The sequence below is a fragment of the Salmo trutta genome, chromosome 6 (genome assembly GCF_901001165.1).
Source record: "Salmo trutta chromosome 6, fSalTru1.1, whole genome shotgun sequence".
NCBI lineage: Eukaryota > Metazoa > Chordata > Actinopteri > Salmoniformes > Salmonidae > Salmo > Salmo trutta.
Genome location: NC_042962.1, coordinates 56,608,370 through 56,632,840, shown reverse-complemented (window position 1 = coordinate 56,632,840; position 24,471 = coordinate 56,608,370). Strand labels below are relative to the sequence as shown.

At 40.9% G+C, this 24,471-nt stretch overlaps 1 protein-coding gene across 6 annotated transcripts in view; it reads right to left on the bottom strand.

The window, feature by feature from the left end:
• LOC115196374 (prolactin receptor) overlaps window positions 1-24,111 on the bottom strand; it is a 49,420-nt gene extending 25,309 nt beyond the window's left edge. Inside the window, exons 1-2 of one of the 6 annotated variants that reach the window (XM_029757142.1) lie at window positions 22,870-23,599; window positions 22,134-22,350 (exon numbers count right to left, since the gene is read on the bottom strand). Coding sequence is in view for 3 of the 6 variants with exons in the window: in XM_029757140.1 (XP_029613000.1) it covers window positions 22,870-22,883 (14 nt within the window). In the remaining 3 variants the exon portion in view is untranslated. Of the gene's footprint in view, window positions 1-22,133; window positions 22,351-22,869; window positions 23,601-24,029 lie in introns of those variants that run through there. The other 5 variants (XM_029757141.1, XM_029757143.1, XM_029757140.1 and 2 more) reach the window with 5 other exon arrangements.
• Window positions 24,112-24,471: the final 360 nt, after the last annotated feature.

The window sequence follows — 24,471 nt, the reverse complement described above, 5'->3', positions numbered from 1 at the left end:
TCCCCTTCATCTACACTGATTGAAGTGGATTTAAAAACTGACATCAATAAGGGATCATAGATTTCACCTGGATTATCCTGGTCAGTCTGTCATGGTGTTCCTAATGTTTTGTACACTCAGTGTACATGTATAATACACACTTTTACATGTGTGAAACAGGACAAATAAAAGCACTCACCTAATTATTTTGTATAATTGTTTATTCGAATTCTTTGCGGTAGGGCAGTTCCACAATTTCCTAGAGAGTCTGGGTGAACTTTTCTGAGATTGGGTAACCTTTCCAATAGTTGCTTAGGCTATTGCAACTGTTTCAGTCTCCAGCCATCGAGCATCTTCATCATATCTGCTAGCCTGCTTTCATGTCCGCCAGAGATTTCCACAGTAAGAAACATGAGCATTCTTCAACTGAATGGTTCACGCCTGATGTCCTCAATTGCCCTTCGTGCTCACTCCCATTCCCTATAATTCTGTATTTCTTTCTGACTGTAATGTGTATACAGGTAGGCCAGAAAAGCCACATCCCTGATTGGAAGATGAGTGGCAACCCTGATTAGAAGCACCTGCTGCTTATCGGTTGCTCACTTGTGTTCCCTGCAAATGTGGTTCTCAATTCAAATAAAATTGTACCTACACACTGAAGAAGGCTGCAGAGCCGAAACGTCTGTGTACGCTATCCCAGATGCAGTGAAAATAATAATGAAAAGAAAAATGAAGTAAGATTTATGAGAGATGTTTTTGCGTGCAGACACATTACACCTTTTGTTTGTCATTCTTCAACTTATGAAATTAGTTTTATTTAATCCGCTCAAAATCAGTGACTGATGTTTGGCTAGCGGTCCAGCTGCAACCAGCGGCCACAACGGCCCAGGAGGAAAAGCTAATCCAGCATTCAGAAGGGTCCCCCTAAAACTGTCACTAGGAATGATCATGTGGCCATTAATGTGGCTATTACATGAAGTGGGAATAGAAAAGTCATTTGCAGTTTGATTATTGTTGCTAAACTGCGACAGTTATCCTTACAAAAATGTTCGGTTTGACGTTTAACCGTGACATTTTGGAATGTTCAACTGACATTGTAACTAAGTAACATGTTGGCTGCAAATAGAACACTTGTTGAACTCACCTCAGGGAGCACTGGAACATGGCCAACATTCCATTAGAGCTCTTTGTCCTCAGACAAATCTCTGATGACATTTTGACCTACTAAAACTCTTTCAATGGCCCTCACAACATCGCTTGAAGACCTCCTCAAAATAGCATCCTACTCAGAAACCTTTAATCTCTTTTTAGAACCCAGGTAGACAGTCTAGTGGTGCAGTACTGTGACCCAAATACAGATCCTAAGGCATAGGGGCCATGGCCCAGTGTCCAAGCCAATACAGTACATATGTGCATCTGACATTGACATTTTGCTGTGCCATCACATAGGATGCTTAGTACACAGTGTATGTTCGGCCCCCTGGGTTGGAGTCAATTCTATCTTAACTTCTCGTCCCCAGTTAACTCTACAAACGGCAGTTGAGGACAGTAATGAAAGACGCCTCATAGAGAATGATTGGCCATTGCCACTGCACTTTAAAACTCACTGGTAAACAGACTTAGCCTTATTCATCATGTCATTCAGCCTCTCTGAATAAGATAGAAGGAGTTGATATTGCCCACAGAGTATTATTTGCCTCTCTTTCACCAGAAGAGTTACTGGACTGTAAAGCTGCTCCACTTTGATGGAACATCTTGTTTTTTCTTCATGTCCAGCAGCAACAAAAATGAGAAGGGGTCGCCTTGGTACCAAGAGAAGGCTCTCCATGGTTACAAATGTAACTCTCTCTTGTGCAGCAACAACAGGGAGCCAACGTGTTCTCTTTTAGAGGTTTTGGCACATGGCTAATCTGATCTGGACAAAAGGCGATTGCTGGGTCACACAATTACACCTGGAGATTAAATCAAAGCAACAGATGATTTTCCATGGACTTGGAAACAACTAATCCCCTGTTCTACTTTCTCTCACTTGCATCACAAACCAACATATTTTATCTGAGATTAGTGAGGACTTTCAGATCCAGGGAATATAATAATAAAGCTGTAGGCTAGCTGGGAATATAGAATATAGGGACAATATGGGATATAGGGACAATATGGGATATAGGGACAATATGGGATATAGGGACAATATGGGATATAGGGACAATATGGGATATAGGGACAATATGGAATATAGGGACAATATGGGATATAGGACAATATGGGATATAGGGACAATATGGGATATAGGGACAATATGGGATATAGGGACAATATGGGATATAGGGACAATATGGGATATAGGGACAATATGGGATATAGGACAATATGGGATATAGGGACAATATGGGATATAGGGACAATATGGGATATAGGGACAATATGGGATATAGGGACAATATGGAATATAGGACAATATGGAATATAGGGACAATATGGGATATAGGGACAATATGGGATATAGGGAATATATGGAATATAGGACAATATGGAATATAGGGACAATATGGGATATAGGGACAATATGGGATATATGGACAACATGGAATATAGGGACAATATGGGATATAGGACAATATGGAATATAGGGACAATATGGGATATAGGACAATATGGAATATAGGGACAATATGGGATATATGGACAATATGGGATATATGGACAATATGGAATATAGGGACAATATGGAATATAGGACAATATGGAATATAGGGACAATATGGGATATAGGACAATATGGGATATATGGACAATATGGGATATATGGACAATATGGAATATAGGGACAATATGGGATATCGGGACAATATGGAATATAGGGACAATATGGTATATAGGGACAATATGGGATATCAGGACAATATGGGATATATGGACAATATGTTTTTGGATATAAATATGAACTTGATGGAACAAAAAATGCATGTATTGTATAACATAATGTCATAGGAGTGTCATCTGATGAAGATTGTCAAAGGTTAGTGCATAATTTTAGCTGGTTTTCTGCTTTTGGTGATGCCTGTCTTTGAATTGACAAAACATTACACACAGCTATTTTCAATGTACTCTCCTAACATAACCTAACTTTATGCTTTCGCCGTAAAGCCTCTTTGAAATCGGACTATGTGGTTGGATTTAGGAGATGTTTATCTTTCAAATGGTGAAAAATAGTTGATTGTTTGAGAAATTGAAATTATTCGATTCTTGCAGTTTTGAATTTCCTGCCATGGTATCTTGTCAATAAATCCCGTTCGCGGGATCAGAGCGGGAAGGGGACCTCTAGAGGATATAGGACAATATGGGATATAGGGACAATATGGGATATAGGGACAATATGGGATATAGGGACAATATGGGATATAGGGACAATATGGGATATAGGACAATATGGGATATAGGGACAATATGGAATATAGGGACAATATGGGATATAGGGACAATATGGGATATAGGGACAATATGGGATATAGGGACAATATGGGATATAGGACAATATGGGATATAGGGACAATATGGGATATAGGGACAATATGGGATATAGGGACAATATGGGATATAGGACAATATGGGATATAGGGACAATATGGAATATAGGGACAATATGGGATATAGGGACAATATGGGATATAGGGACAATATGGGATATAGGGACAATATGGGATATAGGACAATATGGGATATAGGGACAATATTCTAAAATCACAGACCTGTCATTACTATAATGATGGTCCTTGAGGTTGGAGAGGTCACAGACCTGTCATTACTATAATGATGGTCCTTGAGGTTGGAGAGGTCACAGACCTGTCATTACTATAATGATGCTCCTTGAGGTTGGAGAGGTCACAGACCTGTCATTACTATAATGATGGTCCTTGAGGTTGGAGAGGTCACAGACCTGTCATTACTATAATGATGGTCCTTGAGGGTAGTGAGATCACAGACCCGTCATTACTATAATGATGGTCCTTGAGGTTGGAGAAATCACAGACCTGTCATTACTATAATGATGGTCCTTGAGGGTGGTGAGATCACAGACCTGTCATTACTATAATGATGGTCCTTGAGGTTGGAGAGGTCACAGACCTGTCATTACTATAATGATGGTCCTTGAGGTTGGAGGGTTCACAGACCCGTCATTACTATAATGATGGTCCTTGAGGTTGGAAAGGTCACAGACCCGTCATTACTATAATGATGGTCCTTGAGGTTGGAAAGGTCACAGACCTGTCATTACTATAATGATGGTCCTTGAGGTTGGAAAGGTCACAGACCTGTCATTACTATAATGATGGTCCTTGAGGTTGGAGAAATCACAGACCTGTCATTACTATAATGATGGTCCTTGAGGTTGGAGAGGTCACAGACCTGTCATTACTATAATGATGGTCCTTGAGGGAGGGTGGTGAAATCACAGACCTGTCATTACTATAATGATGGTCCTTGAGGTTGGAGAGGTCACAGGCCTGTCATTACTATAATGATGGTCCTTGAGGTTGGAGAAATCACAGACCTGTCATTACTATAATGATGGTCCTTGAGGGTGGTGAGATCACAGACCTGTCATTACTATAATGATGGTCCTTGAGGGTGGTGAGATCACAGACCTGTCATTACTATAATGATGGTCCTTGAGGGTGGTGAGATCACAGACCTGTCATTACTATAATGATGGTCCTTGAGGGTGGTGAGATCACAGACCTGTCATTACTATAATGATGGTCCTTGAGGGTGGTGAGATCACAGACCTGTCATTACTATAATGATGGTCCTTGAGGGTGGTGAGATCACAGACCTGTCATTACTATAATGATGGTCCTTGAGGGTGGTGAGATCCCAGACCTGTCATTACTATAATGATGGTCCTTGAGGGAGGGTGGTGAAATCACAGACCTGTCATTACTATAATGATGGTCCTTGAGGTTGGAGAGGTCACAGGCCTGTCATTACTATAATGATGGTCCTTGAGGTTGGAGAAATCACAGACCTGTCATTACTATAATGATGGTCCTTGAGGGTGGTGAGATCACAGACCTGTCATTACTATAATGATGGTCCTTGAGGGTGGTGAGATCACAGACCTGTCATTACTATAATGATGGTCCTTGAGGGTGGTGAGATCACAGACCTGTCATTACTATAATGATGGTCCTTGAGGGTGGTGAGATCACAGACCTGTCATTACTATAATGATGGTCCTTGAGGGTGGTGAGATCACAGACCTGTCATTACTATAATGATGGTCCTTGAGGGTGGTGAGATCACAGACCTGTCATTACTATAATGATGGTCCTTGAGGGTGGTGAGATCACAGACCTGTCATTACTATAATGATGGTCCTTGAGGGTGGTGAGATCACAGACCTGTCATTACTATAATGATGGTCCTTGAGGGTGGTGAGATCACAGACCTGTCATTACTATAATGATGGTCCTTGAGGGTGGTGAGATCACAGACCTGTCATTACTATAATGATGGTCCTTGAGGGTGGTGAGATCACAGACCTGTCATTACTATAATGATGGTCCTTGAGGGTGGTGAGATCACAGACCTGTCATTACTATAATGATGGTCCTTGAGGGTGGTGAGATCACAGACCTGTCATTACTATAATGATGGTCCTTGAGGGTGGTGAGATCACAGACCTGTCATTACTATAATGATGGTCCTTGAGGGTGGTGAGATCACAGACCTGTCATTACTATAATGATGGTCCTTGAGGGTGGTGAGATCACAGACCTGTCATTACTATAATGATGGTCCTTGAGGGTGGTGAGATCACAGACCTGTCATTACTATAATGATGGTCCTTGAGGTTGGAGAGGTCACAGACCTTTGTAGTTGTCTTACTATCTGTGAATGTTTTATAGAGTTTGCCTGTAATGCTGCTTTGCTACTACTGTCATTGTGCATAATGTGAAGGAGGTCACTGGGCTTGTTTAACGGACCTCTTCATCCCTTACCAGCTCACATCTGGACTGGGACTCAGGACCTTTATCTCACAAACATGTGACTGCCCCCTTGATGACGTCTGAGACATTTACGCCACCGATAAACTATTAGGTAGCTCGGGTGGAGACAATTCAAGCTGAGGAGTGCGATGGTTAAATGCCCATCTGGAATGCGTCCTGTGTTATGTATTGTGTTAGGCATTGTTTTTTTATAGAGTTCCCTCTGGATAAGTTATTCAATTCCAATATAATCCAATAATTCAATAAGCATCTTGGAGAAAAACAAAAGGGATAATGTCCACCACTAAGTAAACAAAACATTCAGAAATAATTATCATGGGGCTTATTTTTCATATCAAGGTAATCTTGAAGAAAAACACAATACATTTTTCTACATTTTTTAAATTTACTAAGTAGTGGTCATTATGCCCTTTATTTTTCTCCAAGATTCTGAATTTGTGAATTATATTGGAATATAATAATTGATCACATCATAGACTAGCCAAAGAGCACCTTATAACAAGCCTCAAATATCTTATAGTTATTACACATCCAAGCGCACCAGTACATTGATTTTCCTCCCCAATAAGTAAGTTATTTATCACCAATCAAATCCAGGAACAAGTACCAAGAGCTGGAGCAGCTGACGTTACTAAACTGCTATTACAATGCTATTCCAGAGTCAGTAAGCTAGTTATATTCTGTATCATGACGATAAAGCATTGTGAATCAGCAGTAAGTATCGTGTGCTTTGATTGGTCACTTTGTACAGTACGAGGGGGGGGGGGGTTAATACATTGCCTCAGGTGCAATCCACTAGTGCTAATTCTATTAAGCATGAGGGTTACTGGGACAGCATCTGACACGGAAAGCTGCTCAACGTCTTGCACTCGTTTAACCTCTAATCCAAAATAAAGATGCACGCACAAACACAGACACAGTCTGTCGTGACAGGCTCGTCTCTCGTGACAGGCTCGTCTCTCGTGACAGGCTCGTCTCTCGTGACAGGCTGTTAACATAGCTGGCCAGCGTTTACGTGAGATTTGGCTCTGGGTTCTGACACACACGCTACAAAATTATAGCCTGTAAATGTCTACTGTTTTGAATGTGTATTTTGCTGCAAGGACTTTTTTGGTGAAAAGTATCAACTATATACATCAATATACGGTGCATTCGGAAAGTATTCAGACCCCTTCCCTTTTTCAACATTTTGTTACGTTACAGCCTTATTCTAAAGTGGATTAAATAAAACATTTTCCTCATCAATCTACACACAATACCCCCTAATGACAAAGCAAAAACAGGTTTTTAGAAATGTTTGCAAATGTATTAAACATATAAAACAGAAAAACCTTATTTACATAAGTATTCAGACTCTTTGCTATGAGACTCAAAATTGAGCTCAGGTGCATCCTGTTTCCATTGATAATTCTTGAGATGTTTCTACAACTTAATTAGAGTACATGTGGTAAATTCCATTGATTGGACATGATTTGTAAAGGCAAACACCTGTCTATATAAGGTCCCACAGTTGACAGTGCATGTCAGAGCAAAAACTAAGCCATTATGTCTAAGGAATTGTCTGTAGAGTTCCAAGACGGGATTGTGTCGAGGCACAGATCTGGGGAAGGGTACCAAAAAATGTCTGCAGCATTGAATGTCCCAAAGAACAGACTGGCCTCCATCATTCTTAAATGGAAGAAGTATGGAAGCACCAAGACTTTTCCTAGAGCTGGCCGCCCGGCCAAACTGAGCAATCGGGGAGGTGACCAAGAACCCGATGGTCACTCTGACAGAGCTCCAGAGTTATTTTTTGGAGATGGGAGAAACTTCCAGAAGGACAACCATTTCTGAAGCACTCCACCAATCAGACCTTTATGGTAGAGTGGCCAGACGGAAGCCACTCCTCAGTAAAAGGCACATGACAGCCCACTAGGAGTTTGCCAAAAGGCACCTAAGGCACTCAGACCATTAGAAACAAGATTCTCTGGTCTGATGAAACCAAGATTGAACTCTGTGGCCTGAATGCCAAGTGTCTGGAGGAAACCTGGCACCATCCCTACAGTGAAGCATGGTGGTGGCAGCATACTATGGGGATGTTTTTCAGTGGCAGAGACTGGGAGACTAGTCAAGATTGAGGGAAAGATACAGAGAGATCCTTGATGAAAATCTGCTACAGAGCACTCAGGACCTTACAACAGGACAATGACCTTAAGCACACAGCCAAGACAACGCAGGAGTGGGTTCGGGACAAGTCTCTGAATGTCCTTGAGTGGTCCAGCCAGAGCCCGGACTTGAACCCAATTGAACATCTCTGGAGAGACCTGAAAATAGCTGTGCAGCGGCGCTCCCCATCCAACCTGACAGAGCTTGAGAGGATCTGCAGAGAAGAATGGGAGAAACTGTCAGGAATCCCGCTTCCTGAGTCTGTTTCTGCCTGAGATTACTGTTTTTGTTTGAGTGTTGTCTAAGGTTCCTGAACACACCCTGTCTGGTTGCCAGGCAACGAGGTTAGGCGGGAGATCTAGTTATTAACCGCACCTGCATCTCATCAACCTTCTGCACACCTGGTCCTGATCTTCACCTCTTCTTAAACCCTGAGCTGACATCCATTTCCTGCCGGATCGTTAGCAACGAACAGTATGTTGTGCCAGCGTATCAGCCTCATGTTTCCTGAGCTAGTTTTGTTGTGTTGTGCTTGTTACTGGTTACTCACTCCCGTTTACTCTGTCTAGTCATTCTCCCGGAACATTCAACTCCCTTGCCTGGCCGTCGGTGGATACAGTGACTTCATTGGATCAACCCATTTACTCTCATCAACTCACCTCCACTGCCGCTCCGTCTCCTGGATCACTCAAATTACACATCAAGACTACCAATAAATACTCACCTTCATTCTACTCACCTTGTCCTGGTCTGCTTCTGGGTTCTGTCTTAGAGAATCGTGACAGAAACTCCCCAAATACAGGTGTGTCAAGCTTGTAGCATCATACCCAAGAAGACTAAAGGCTGTAATCGCTGCCAAAAGTGCTTCAACAAAGTAGGGTAGGGATGCACGATACATCAGTGAACACATCGGTGAACATATTGGAATCAACCAATATTAGCTAAAAATGCCAACATCGGTATCGGCCTGATGTCTAGTTTAACGCCAATGTGAAAAACCGATGTCAAAGCTGACGTGCATACCTATATAACGTAGGTACATGACGTAATGACGGCAAGTAAAATTTTGCACTACACACGCAACACAGCATTCCTAACCTAGCCCACAATGTCTGCTGTGTGGCTCAAGCAGTCAACAAGTCGAGCAGTCATTTGAAAGAGTAAGAACATTTTAGCGAGACAACTCAAAGGTGAAATCCATTGACGGCAAGATTATGGAATTCATTGCCCTTGACAATCAACCGTTCTCTGTCGTGGGTGATGTTGGCTTTCACGACTGGTCGAGCACCGGTACACACTACCAAGTGCGCTATTTTTCAGATGCTGCCATACCGGAGTTACAGAGTAATAGCGTCACTGCTATTAGCTTCACCACATATTATGGAATGCCGTTTGGGTCTTTGCGTGTCAAAAAAGATACACGTCAAATAACACTATTTGACACATTAAATAAGCTTTAAATTAAACACGTCAAATAACACAGTTCTATTATAGAATGTTGTGTGTTCTGAATTTGCACGTGCAAGCCAAGCGCCACCACTACTATCAGTAGTGCTGTCAAAACTGTACAAAAAAGTCTGTAAACAAGCAAACACCGGCCACGAACGATGTGTTTACAATTCTGCGTTGGTAATAAAGCATTATTTGTTCCGACCACAAATTCTGGGGTAGCTAGCTACCTAGCTAATACTTACTCACAAGGATTGGTACCTAGCAAGCACCAATAAAACCAGCCTGGAACCAATGACCAGTAGAAACTGCAGTCATTTTCATTATTCTTAGCAATGATTTAGGAATCCTTGTGAGTAAGTATTAGCTAGGTAGCCACTTGTTGTTCGCCTACTGAAATTGAACTTCAGTTCATAAAATAAATAGCTAGCCAGCTACTTAACCCTGTTGCTCAAAGCTAACGTTATAAGCAGCCAGTTAGCTTCATCTGGCTAGTGATGCTCGACCAGACCGGATTATGTGTTGTGAAGCTAGCCACAATAAGAATTGAAACAATAGTGGAATTTGCGGCTTGCCTGAAAAATAAAAGTACCTCTTTGAAAGTGATGTAGAAGGTTACAATTGGTGGAATCATGCCATATTTAGGCAAGATAATGTTAAACAAGGTTGGAATGTGAAAATGAAATGGGGTATCAGTCTATTCAGTGACACCCACAGAAGACAACTGTGAAGAGTTTACGCAAATATTAGCATTGTAGCTCTTATCGCAGGACTGTGAAATCACCTCCCCAGTCAGCCTATTGTGTGTATTGACATACATATTGCACTGTACAGCTTTACCTAAGGATTGGGGATCAATGAAATGGGGTATCAGTCTACTCAATACCCAATATATTCTTTCCCAACGTCCTCCTCAGAGTTATCAGACTCCAAAACATTCACGCAGTATTGTTTTTCCTCAGGAATAGTGTTCAATACACGTAGGTTGACAAAATGTGGCTCAATTCATAGTTGTTTCAAAGTCCCGCAATAAGAGCTAATGTTCTCTGGGTGTCACTGAGTAGACTGACACCTCATGTCTTTGAGCCACAATCCATTAGTAAGGCTATACAGTGAAATAAGTGTGCCCCCAATGCAATTCTAAAGTATAATACTTCCAGTGTGATTTCAACAGATTTTTGTCAAATTAACAAATTATTGTCTTTTGTTGATTTTATATAAGAACATTCCAACCTCGTTTAGCATGATCTATTCAATTATGGCATAATTCTACTATTTGTATTCATTTGCATCACTGTCAATGACATACTTTTATTTTGAAGGCTAACCGCAAAGTCCACTATTGTGGCTAATCCTTATTGTGGCTAGCTTCACATAGATGGGTTTGTCCACTATTAATCAAATAAGAACTGTCTTTTAAATGAGGGTTATTTTAGATGATGACACCTAGCTATATAGTTAGCTAGTTAAATGAAATACAAGTGATAGTGTAATCAATGTGTAATAACTACGTAAGAAATTAATGAATGCATTAAATTATTATGTGATTGGTCAACAAGCTTATTTGACACATCCAATAGTGTTATTTGACACATCAAATAGTGTTATTGACACGCAAAGACCCAAACGGTGTTCCATAGAAATCCTGGTTGAGAATGAAATGACTGAACAAATGAACAACGAAACAGCACAGCAAGTAAGTGAAAGAAAAATAACTTTTTGGCCAGTGTGGTGTGTGTGTGTGTAACCTTTATTTAACTAGGCAAGTCAGTTAAGAACAAATTCTTATTACGGCCTACCCCGGCCAAACCTGGACGACGCTGGGCCAATTGTGCACTGCCCTATGGGACTCCCAATCACGGCCGGATGTGATACAGCTTGGATTCGAACCAGAGACTGTAGTGACGCCTCTTGCACTGAGATGCAGTACCTTAAAACCGCTGCGTCCATGTGTGTGTGTTAACTATTTAACTGTACTAGAATGCTTAAAAGGCCCCTAAAATGTTAAATATCGATTATCGGTATTGTTTTTTTTTGGCAAGGAAAATATCGGATATCGGTATCAGCCAAAAATGTCCTATCGGTGCATCACTAGTACTGAGTAAAGGGTAAGAATACTTATGTAAATGTGATATTTCTGTTTTTTATTTTTAATACATTTGCTAAAATTTCTAATAACCAGTTTTGCTTTGTCATTATGGGGTATTGTGTGTAGACTGATGGGGGGGGGACTATTGAATCCATTTTAGAATTAGGCTGTAACGTAACGAAATGTGGAAAACGTCAAGGGGTCTGAATACTTTCCGAATGCACTGTACATCTCAAAATAAACATTGATGATCTCCCTGTCTCTCTCAGAGATAAAACAATAAATACATGCCACAAAAATGTGTGTATGAAAGTTTCCTTAACAAATACAGTTGCCTTGCAAAAGCATTCTGACCCTGTAAGGGGTGCGTACTGGCGGCAGAGAAGTCAGACGCAGGAGAGCAAAAACTGTGGTTGCAACGGCTCAGTTTAATAATAAAACCCCACCGGATTACAGAACAATAAGAAATGGGTACATAACCCGACGCAAACCAGAACATAACGTGCACAAGCACTTACAAACAAACAATACCGGACAAGGACATGTGGGGAACAGAGGGTTAAATACACAACATGTAATTGATGGGATTGAAACCAGGTGTGTGGGAAGACAAGACAAAACAAATGGAAAATGAAAGGTGGATCGGCAATGGCTAGAAGACCGATGACGTCGACTGCCGAATGTCGCCCGAACAAGGAGAGGGACCGACTTCGGAGGAAGTCGTGACAGACCCCTTGGATTTCTTCACATTTTATTGTGTTACAAAGTGGGATTAAAATGGATTTAGTTGTCATTTTTTTGTCAACAATCTACAAAAAATACTCTAATGTCAAAGTAGAATGTATTTTTTTTTCATTTTTTAGATAAATAAAAAATTACAACTAAAATATCATTGTTGCATAATTATTCAGCCCGTTTGTTTAGGCACGCCTGAATCAGACCAGGAGTCAATGTCACGTTCTGACCTGTAAAGGTGTTATTTGTTAGTGTTTAGTTTGGTCAGGACGTGGCAGGGGGTATTTGTTTTATGTGGTTCATGGTGGTTGTGTGTATGTGTCCATGTAGAGAGGGGTATTTGATTTATTAGTCCAGGGTTTTGGTTATTGTTCTATGTTAGTTTATTTCTATGTTCTGTCTAGTCATTTGTATTTCTATGTTTAGTTAATTGGTGTTGGGGCCTTCAGTTGGAGGCAGCTGTCTATCGTTGCCTCTGATTGAAGGTCCTATAATTAGGGGTGTGTTTGTATTGTGGGTAGTTGTATTCTGTTTTGTGTTTGTCACCTGACAGAACTGTTAGTGTCGTTTCTGTTAATTGTATATGTGTTTATTTTGTTTCTCCTTCTTATATATTAAAAAGAGAAGATGAGTATACACTTCCCTGTTGCGTCTTGGTCCTCCACACACGACACGCGTTACAGTCAAATTTGGCTTAAATATCACATAATAAATGACATGGACTCTGTGTGAAATAATAAGGGTTGACATGGTTTATGGCTAACCCTTCCTCTGTCCCCCATACATACATCTTGTCCCCCATACATACATCTGTAAGGTCCCTCAGTCAAGTATTGAATTTCAAGCACAGATTCAACTACAAAGACCAGGGAGCTTTTCAAAAGCCTCAAAGAAGGGCAGTGATTGGTAGATGGGTAACAAATCAGACTTTGAATATCTCTTTAATCATGGTCAAATTAATAATTATGCTGTGGATGATGTTTTTGTCCACCGAGCTGCAGGGCAGGAATGAAACTGATTAGGGATGTTACCATGAGGCCATTGGTGATTTTAAAACAGTTACAGAATTCAATGGATGTGATGGGAGAACTGAGGATGGATTAACAACATTGTAGTGACTCCACGATAATTACTTAAATGACAGTGAAAATAATACAAATATACAGAAAAAAATATTCCAAGTAAGACATCTTGTATGCAACAAGGCACTAAAGTAATACTGCAAAAAAACACAGCAAAGGAATACACTTTTTGGCCTGAATGCAAATCCTTATGTTTGGGGCAAATCCAACACAAAACATCAAAACATATCAGGATAAAAATAAACAGGATGGAGCTAAGTACAGGCAAAATCCTAAAGGAAAACCTAGTTCAGTCTGATTTACACCAGACACTGGGAGAGGAATTCCCCTTTCAGCAAGACAATAACCTACAACACAAAGCCAAATCTACACTGTAGTTGCTTATTAAGAAGACTGTAAATGTTACTGTGTGGCCAAGTTACAGTTTTGACTTAAATCTGTTCAAAAAAACGTACTTTTGCAAAGCACTGTACATGTGGTTCTATTTTATTTATAATAACCCTGCTGTCTGTCTGTCTGTCTGTGTTTCTGTTTCTGGAAGGCCAGGGATTTACACAACGTGCTGACAGCTGAGGGAATGTCCTTGGAGCCTGGCTGCACGTGACACTAAAGCTCTTGTTAAGTCCCTCTCCCTTTCTCTCCTTTCTCCCTCTCTTTTTTCACACGTTTATCTCACACTCTGTCCATGATAAGGCCCCAGCTCAAAGTCCCCCTGCACAGAACTCGGTGAACTCTGAACTCGGTGACCTCTGAACTGCAGCATACTTGGTGTTTTATAAGTGATGATGTAATGTGTTCAGATGGCTGGAGAGGAGGAACACGACCATCTAAGATAAACGTGTGAAAACAGACATACCACCTAGTGGAACAGGGCCATCGGCCAAATACTGGGAAAGAAGAGTGGGACCCGTTGTATTAGGGGTTGGGTGAGGCAAGAGCAACAGAATGTCTAGTAATCTGATCATTGGCAAATGAGTGAAGGAGTAGATGTTCTATTGGGCTTTTGATACAATCATTTCAGGTCTCCCTCGTAAAAGACTAGCCTGACTTCAATGGGACTTCCTGGATAAATAAAAATCCAATAATGGTTATAAATACTAGCATGGCCAGTGGCCACCTGCCAATCACCTCAGATACAGACAGTATCATCATATCATTATCTCTGTCATATCATCTCACGCTGTTCTTTTGTTATTGTAAATGAGCATCAAGTTCAAGACACTTTTTACCCTCTGGACTCTTTAGTCATCCTAACCTGTTATGATGACTAGGCCGGTCTTATATGTGCATATGGGTTGAAGTGAGGTTCTCCATGTATACTGATGCACCACACTGTAATTCTGTCTCTCTCTGGCCTCTAGGTAAGTGATACTAGTACATTGCTACCTCTATGTACAATCTCGAATGTAGTTTGTGGATCTATTTTCAAACTACTGGCTCGGTAAAAGTACCCTATGGGTACGAGGGAGTTCTATAGGTAGTCATTATGATAATACCTGGCTGACAGATAAACCATCCATATTGTATTCAGTTCACACATGCAGTATGTATCAGAGACACTGAGAAGGCGTAGGAGACAGGGGATCAGAACATATGACAACGCCAGAGCCTAGCATTAAGACACACACACTCCCTTACGTTTACCCCCTGATCCCCTTTAACATTTATCAACCATACTGAATTCAAACCAATTAGAAATTGGATTATTAAAAACAGTGTGGGGCTGAAGATGCATCAGGCATACCAGCTGAATCAGTATCGACAGGAAAACATGGAGACTTTCCTATAGCAGCAATGAACCAAGTCATACTGAACAACTGTGAGATGGTCGGTTCTGCAGACTTTTTAAAAGGTAAATGAATGACTATTAAATTATGCTGACACCAATCTAAAATATCATTTCTCCATTCAGAAATAATCCAAGTCACATTGTCACGGCTGTTCAAAGGAGCGGACCAAAATGCAGCGTGTTCGTAGTTCCACATATTTATTAAACGTGAAACGGAATGCAATACACTTAAATATACAAAAACAACAAACCGTGACGCAGAAAGGAAAACACACTACTCAAAAGATAATAACCCACAAACAGGAAGAGAAAAACCCCTACTTAAATATGATCTCTAATCAGAGGCAATGAGGATCAGCTGCCTCCAATTAGAGATCAACCCCAAACAATCCCAACATAGAAATAGACAAACTAGAACTTAAACATAGAAATAGAAAACATAGAACAACCCAAAACACCCCCTGTCACGCCCTGCCCTACTCTACTATAGAAAATTACATCTTACTAGGGTCTGGACGTGACACACATATTGGTCCATTTGATCAGAAAGGTGTGCTATTTAGCAATACGCATTATCACCTGTAGCCCAACTGATGCAGCATACTGTCAATAAAGAAATAGGCTGAAGCATAGGGTTGAAAAAGAAATAGGCTGAAGCATAGGGTTGAAAAATAAATAGGCTGAAGCATAGGGTTGATAAAGAAATAGGCTGAAGCATAGGGTTGATAAAGAAATAGGCTGAAGCATAGGGTTGATAAAGAAATAGGCTGAAGCATAGGGTTGATAAAGAAATAGGCTGAAGCATAGGGTTGATAAAGAAATAGGCTGAAGCATAGGGTTGATATAGAAATAGGCTGAAGCATAGGGTTGATATAGAAATAGGCTGAAGCATAGGGTTGATAAAGAAATAGGCTGAAGCATAGGGTTGAAAAATAAATAGGCTGAAGCATAGGGTTGATAAAGAAATAGGCTGAAGCATAGGGTTGATATAGAAATAGGCTGAAGCATAGGGTTGATATAGAAATTTATACTATTAGGCAAATCATGACCTAGATCACAAACTCTAAACATTATCTTGCTAAAAGTTAGCAATATATTGATGACTTCAATGTCACAAAAAAACTGGTTTAAACACTATAATGTAGTGTAACATTTCACCACCGTCTTCCCTACAGTATGTGCTCATGGTGAATCGTGGAGCTTAAATCATGCTGCCTCTAAAAACTCTGGTGCAGCTTGCTCAGTTCACTCATAGATGTAGGTGTGATACTCCACTTTTAACAATGGCCATTAAAACTGCTTTCAAATGTGTTTTCCCTGCGTGCCCTGGCCCAATTTAACCCTTGACCTTAAATCCCCTGGTACCCAGCTGGTATCAGGGCTGACCAATCAGAGATCTGGGTGCCTTGCTTTCTGCCGTTACCATAGCAACACCCTCCATAGCTGGATTCAGAAGCGCGGGGGGGGGGGGGTTACAGTGGCTCTGTCAATATAGATGGAAGCCAAATCGATATGGTACGAAGGGATTTCACAGCTCACTGAGGCGTGTGGATCAGCCAGCAAGCAGCCAGCAGCCAGTGCCCAGAACAGAGAGCTGCGCTGAACCATTAAACACACACACACGCACACACGCACGCACGTACGCACCACAGGTTGCATATACACACTGATAGCTAGGCACACACTCAAACTAATGCTAAAGCCCAACAAAAAAAGACACATGGGCATACACACACCAAAGCACAAACTCCCTGCAGAGCAGGTAAAGAGTAACAGTGCTGACCCGTGATTAACCAGAGAAGCACTGCAGTCTTCTGCCATTCATTAGACACCTACTAATTCATTCAGAGCCACACACTGCTTAACAAAGGAACTACTGAGATAAACACACACCTCCACGGCCACCCAGCAGCTTAGCATAACTCATTTGTTAACAACAACAATAAAGAAATACAAGATTGTTATCCCTCCTCTGGTTATTTAAATGTTATTTGTAAATGTCAGAAATTCGGGAAGCAACAACCATTCTTCCACAAGACCAAGGAGAGAAATCAGCTCAGCTGTCAGACTTGATCAAATCCCCAAAAAGCCCATGTTAAGTTCCTTGTTAAATCTTATTCAAGAAATTCATACTGAAAAACACAAGGCTAAAAGAGTAAAAGGTTTGACCCCATTACCATGTAAATACTAAGCAGAATAATTACAAATATAAATGGCATTACAATGTTTGTTACTATACTGCAGGTTTCCCCAACTGGCACGGTTTTATTTGGCCCCCCAAGTTTTCTGAGAAGAAATAAGATTATTATTATATATATATTTTTTTTTTACATTGTCATTGTTGGACATAAAAGACTTCAAAAACACCAGGAAATCAGCTCCAATTGATTTTCATTTTGGAAATCTGTTCCCAAGTATTCCCACACATAATAAAGAGACATGACTGTATACTAATGTAAGCAAGGTTTGAAATTATTATGTTTCAATCAAATATTATATCTGTTTGTGTCATGTCCTGACCAGTAGAGGGGGTAGTTGGGTCAGGACGTGGCAGAAGAGTCTGTGTGTTTTTTTATTGTTTCATTGATTTTGGCCGTGTGACTTCCAATCAGGCACAGCTGTAGAGGGTTGTGGTTGATTGGGAGTCACACATAAGTTGCCTACGTTTCCTTTGTGTTTTGTGGGTAATTGTGCTTGTCATTGTGGTTGCACCTGACAGGACTGTGTTGGCTGTCAGTTTTTGTTGTTTTGTAAATTGCATAGTGTTCGTTTAATTAAATATGATGAACCCTCACTCCGCCACATTTTGGTCCACTTCTTCCTCAGACAGCCGTTACAGTTTGGGATTCTTGCAGTCAATTTCCAGTCTACAATTGATCTATAATTATGTTCTGGCCCCCCGACCATCCGCTCAAGAAAAAAATCGTCCCGCGGCTCAATCTAGATGATGATCCCTGCTATACTGCTATAAACGTGTCACGTCCTGACCAGTTAAGGGTTATTTGTTGTTGGAGTTTGGTCAGGATGTGGCAGAGGGTATTTGTTTTATATGGTTTGGGGTGGTGGTGTAGGTAGTAGGTCGTTTTATTTATGTATTCCGGGGGTTTTGGGCACTGCTCTGTGTTTATGTATTTCTATGTTTAGTTAGTTGTGGGTATAGGTTCTAGGTTCATTTTCTATGTATAGTTAATTGGGATGGGACTCCCAATTGAAGGCAGGTGTGTTGAGTTGCCTTTGATTGGGAGTCCTATATAATAGGGTGTGTTTGTCTTTGTGGTTGTGGGTAGTTGTTTTTGCACTGCGTTTTGTATAGCCTGCAAAACTGTTGCTGTCGTGAGTATCATTTATTGTTTTTTCCCTGTGGATGCTTTACTTTTGTTTATTAAAAAACTATGAGTATCCACATACCCGCTGCAGTTTGGTCAATTCAACACGGCACCTTTTGTGACAAAACGCTTGACTCCATTACCATGTAAATACTAAGCAGAGTAAATACAATTACAAATGTCATTACAATGTTGTTACTATAGTATACTGTGTACACAGGTACAGTATTTATAAGATCAGTTCCTCTGTCTCATTGTTTCCTCCTTGGCACTTAATTGATCAACCAATGTCACAGGTTGGCAGGAGAATGCACATGCATCCAATCAATCAGCACCCAATCAATCCAATCAAATAAGCTATTTGGACAGCAATTGGCTATTTCAATGCTTCAGATGGTACAGAAGGGAGTAGGCCGACCACATACAGACCTGATGCCTGTTATCACTCCTGCATTACACCTGATAAGTCCAGCCAATGCATTAGTCCAATTAAGAACCAATTGCCTTCAGGCATTCACTTTCATGTGAATACCTGGGTAGCAATGAACTCGTTTCAGCCACACAGATTTTCTTTCAGCCATCAAACCTATGAGGTGTTGTACTGACAAACAATGTTTGAAGGGAAAATGGACAGTTCAATTTACAGTGGCTCTGAAGAGATTTGTCAATAGAATTTCAATCAATCAAACGATTGATTGATTGATTGATCAATTGATTGATACAGAAAGTTGCTCCTTTGGAAGGTCAACAAGTGTTTTACAGTCCAGATAAGTCTCTGACCTAAACATATGGTCCAACGGTAATCTCAAGACACCCTCAAAGCCTTTACACGCTCACACACATGCAGGACAAGGAGTATGTTAGTGGCCTTGTAACTACAATGTAATGTTAGTGTCTCTGCATTTGTTTTAGTATTCATATGTAAACTGTATGTGTGTGTGTACGTGCGTGTGTGTGTACGAGTATACTGTGTATCCTCTGTATATATATATATATATATATATATATATATATGTGTGTACGTGTATACTGTGTATATATATGTGTCTACTGTGTACGTGTATATATGTACAGTATGTTTAAATATGCATATTCACACTTTTACTTTCCCATTTTGCTCATGCAAAAACAATCAGTGATCAAAACCCCCATATCATTGTAACTACAGGAGACAGCAGCACACCATCAGAAGCCAGTTCCAAATGCTACAATTGACGATTGCGTGATGTGCAACACATTTTCCCACTGTTTACTTACACACATTGATTGAATTATCATTTCCTCCTCGGTCCTCACTGACAGAGAAAGAGTCAGGACATCAGCCTCATCAGTCCTACAGTAGACCAGTAGGTATTCTTCACACACTTCAGGTCAGTTTGGATCCGGCAAAATGACTCTGTCATGGCCGACTCTTTCGCTTGAGCTGCCGTTAGCTCAGACCAGAAGGTCTGGAGAGGTACGTTACACACAGCTATCTTTGGCCTTCTCCTGACTGCCGTGGCTGATCCACAGCTGATGAGGTTTAGCACACAAGTGTGTGTCTACGTACTGACCCATTCTCTATCCGCCTGGTTTCTGAGAAACCACAGCCCATAGCATGGTGACAGCCCCCCCGGGCAGCGTACTAACGCAGGCAGGCAGACAGAGGCACGGAGGCATTCGATCGGCATAACAGAGGCACTTGGGGTCACTGATGCTGACAGAGTAGGCCTCCTTATCAAGTGGGTAGATAGATCGACACACATACACAAGCATTCCGATGCACATACTTTTTGTCCAATTGAATATGTATATTCACACACACGGACGGACGGATGCACACACGCATACACACACTCACATGCATACACACACACACAAACATGATCTACACTCACTCAATACATCAACCTTGGAATAACTTATTTTGCTCATTATTTTACTGAATCAGTTATGTATTAACAGCTGTAAGGCTTCTTAATCACAATCACCCTTTGTGATTAAACAGATAAACACCCTTATCATATGCTAAATGTTTTATTAACAGAATATGATATGGAGATAAGTATTTATATAACGTTGAGGGTGTTGTTTGTTTCAATAGCTAATGTATCAAGAAGATGAATGTTTGACCCAGAGTTCCGTAGTTCCAGCTTGTATAAGACATATGTTGATGATTGTATGCATGATCACTACAGTCAACCTGGCCCATTGGGAACTGGTTAATGATACGCTTCAAGGGACTGAATACATGCTTGACAATGAAATGGAAGTCATCCCTGAAAAAAATGACAAATAAGAAGCAAGCGCATTTATTTCCCTCTTAATTATTGAGAAATTGTACATTTTTGTTGTAACCTTCTTTGATATCAAGTTGCAGCAATAGGTATGTTTTAAAGGTGTAATCCGTTGATTTGAAAAGTGGTTCTCCGGCAAAGACGCTCTCTGTCCTCCAAAATTGAAGAAGAGATACTTAATTGCATATTATGAATTTTTGCTTGTTTGTTTGTTATTTTTATGTTATTTATTTCAGGCTGTGTTTTTTATTCATGTTATTGCCAAATGAGACAGAGAAGTTGCAGATTGCACCTCTAAATTGTGTTCAGGTGATTCCTTTCTTTATGAAATGCTATTTAAATATTAGAAAAAGCAACTTTGCTGCCATGTTAATAAGGAAGTGTTGTTGCATTTTAGCATGACCCAAGTACAACTCCTTGACATAATGGTGTGGTGCTAAAGTCTGGCTGAGCTGAGGAGCCGGGTATATATAGCTGGGTAGGCTGTAGTTTGAGTTTATTATTTTATGTTTTTATTGTCACATACTGGCGCCAGGAAGGAAATTTAAGGATTTTGGGCACTGGCCAGCCAGGTTAGTACAATTACATTTCTACTAGTGTCACGACTTCCGCCGAAGTTGGTCCCTCTCCTTGTTCGAGCGGCGTTCGGTGGTCGACATCACCGGCTTTCTAGCCATCGCCGATCCACTTTTCATTTTCCATTTGTTTTGTCTTTGTTTTCTACACACATGGTTTCTATTCCCCAATTACATGTTCATTATTTAACCCTCTGTTTCCCCCATGTTTGTGTCATGCCCTGACCATAGAGAGCCCTTGGTTCTCTATGGTGTAGTAGGTCAGGGTGTGACTAGGGGGTGATCTAGTATGTTTATTTCTATGTTGGTGCTAATATGGTTCCCAATTAGAGGCAGCTGTTTATCGTTGCCTCTGATTGGGGATCATATTTAGGTAGTTATTTCCCCACTTGTGTTTTGTGGGATATTGATTGATTGTTAGTGTGTTTGGGTACTACGTCCTCACGGTCTTTGTAAGTTTTGTTAGTTTCACTTAAATAAATATGTGGAACTATACTCCGATCATTTTCAAGAACATGACAGTTTGTGTGCGTGTTTGTTTTATTGTAAGGCTGTATTCTGACGGCTGGTAATATTGTTACCGGGTTTTGTATTTACGCCCGTTTATTTCATGGTACCGGTATTTTTCCAGCACCATAGTATTGTGTTTATACTGGTGTTTTCTTGAATTAAAATACCTTGTCCACGCATCTCAGCTCTCCTGCGCCTGACTCCTTTCACCAGTTACCGACAGCCTTGACAACTAGCCCAGGTGACAGTCTCTGTAGCCAAGGGTCCAAAAGCCCAGTCTGAAAAGCACTAGCTATGGGCTAGCTTCATTTCCATCCCTGGTCGGCGGAGTTGCTGCTTATCAATTTGGATGGACCCAAATGTTGTTTCTTGAAGAGAAGAGACCTTTTGATTTCCATACAAAATTAACTCTGCCTTAATAAATCACATATTGTAGCTTACCAATAAACATCAGGGCTTCATACCATTGCATCGCATAATGAATATTGATGGAATTTGGTTAGGCAGCTTTCAGATTTTATACTAATTTCATTTAAATATATATGCTCCAGCTCGTGATTCCAAATGTTTTCACATGCAAATTCACATATTTAAAATATTTAAAATTTTTAAACAACATTCTGCATCAAATATAGGCTAGCCTACCACACAACCTTGTTAATTTAGAAGCTGCCTGCAATGAAATGTAGTAGGCTAGGCTACTATTGGTGTTAGGCTATTGCATGCGTTAGACAAATGCAGAGAACTAATTAATCCATTGCCACAATGTAGCCAATACAATGCACAGTCAGTAATAGTAACTTCACACAGATAAAACAAAACAGAAAATAAGAATAGGCTAGACTACAGTAATGAAAACAAAAACAATGGATTTAAAAGTGACACCCGGATGTGGGAATTTACCTTAGAAATAACATGAATGTTCCCTCTCTCCTTCGGAATCTCCCTGGTCCCAAACTCTGAGCAACTGTCTGCTTCTCACGCAGATTTTGCTCAGTGATGGCGAACGGAATTATCAGAGACCTTCGAGGAAATCTTCGGGTAGTTAGACAAGACCATGGCCAGTCACCCGCTTCACACGCTCATGTAATTGTGCCTTGAAGGTGGTCCTAAAGATACGTATTCTTCAAATAATAACAAGTCACAGTGACATGCCAAAATATGTAACGCATACGCCAAACTCCTCAAACCATCGGTGTCTGTACGCGGTCAACGGTTGTTCGCTATGTTCGTTTCTTGCCTTGCTTCATCTGCACGTTATCTCTCTGCAGCCAGCGCACCGGTTGGCGGTTGGTTGGCGCGCGCCTCACGGATTATTGCCCGGCCCCCTCGTGTTTTCCAATACCTTGACACATTGTTATGGCTTTCTCCCTTTATTTTTACAAGTGACCTGCGGCCAAGTTATTAGTCTACACATAATTACAAATCTGTGCAATTGGAGTCAGGTAAACGTGTCTGCTGCTGATTGCAAATTGACACACTTGGTCTCGGCAATATGACAGCTCCCCACACACTCACTCAGTAAGATATGACTGAAGGCAGTTCACTTACTGTAGCCTAATAATCATTTTACATGCATTGCATTTTTCGTTAGCATACTTTATGGCTTGCAAGCATGTCAGGTCAACGTTAGCCTGTATTTAGGTTAGGTATCTATAGATGGTTCATGTGTGTCCCATCTCCTATGTACTATATTATAAACTGGGTGGTTTGAGCCCTGAATGCTGATTGACTGACAGCCATGATATATCAGACCTATAAGACAGGTATGAAAATACATACATTTTTACAGCTCTAGTTACGTTGGTAACCAGTTAATAATAGCAATAAGGTACCTCGGGGGTTTGGGATATATGGCCAATATACCACGGCTAACTAAGGGCTGTGTCCAGGAACTCCGCGTTGCGTTGTGCCTAAGAGCAGCCCTTAGCCGTGGTATATTGGTCATATACCACACCTTCTCAGGCCTTATTGCTTAAACACACACACACACACACACACACACACACACACACACAGGTCCCTACACAATCCCAACACTGTGAATAGTTTGATTAACAAACCGTGGTCTTTCTCAGAGTTGAATCCTCACTCTCTCAGTGTGGGAGCCTCTGACTGCATCTGTGTGGACTGGAGTGTGCTGCTAGCTGGCCTTGCTGGGACCGGAGACTAAACAAGAGAGAAGTGTTATCCTAATTACATTTAACTTCCTGGTGTAATCTGCTTTATCTGTTTCAACCAGAGACAAGGGTCTAATTGTGTCCCCCGCAGACGGTGGCAGGGTGGGGGCCGCTCCCTACCAGCCAGCAGCCTGACCCATGACCAGAGAGAATCAGCCAGAGTCAGGAGACTCTGATAGGGTTATGATAGGTTAGGGTAGGCCGATTCTGCTCCTACTGCTGCACGGTGACAGATACTGTATCTATACTGTAGCATATATAACCTACCAAGGTTTAAACTTTAAACCCAATGCTGAAATGTAGGACTATTCCCTCATTGATTTGG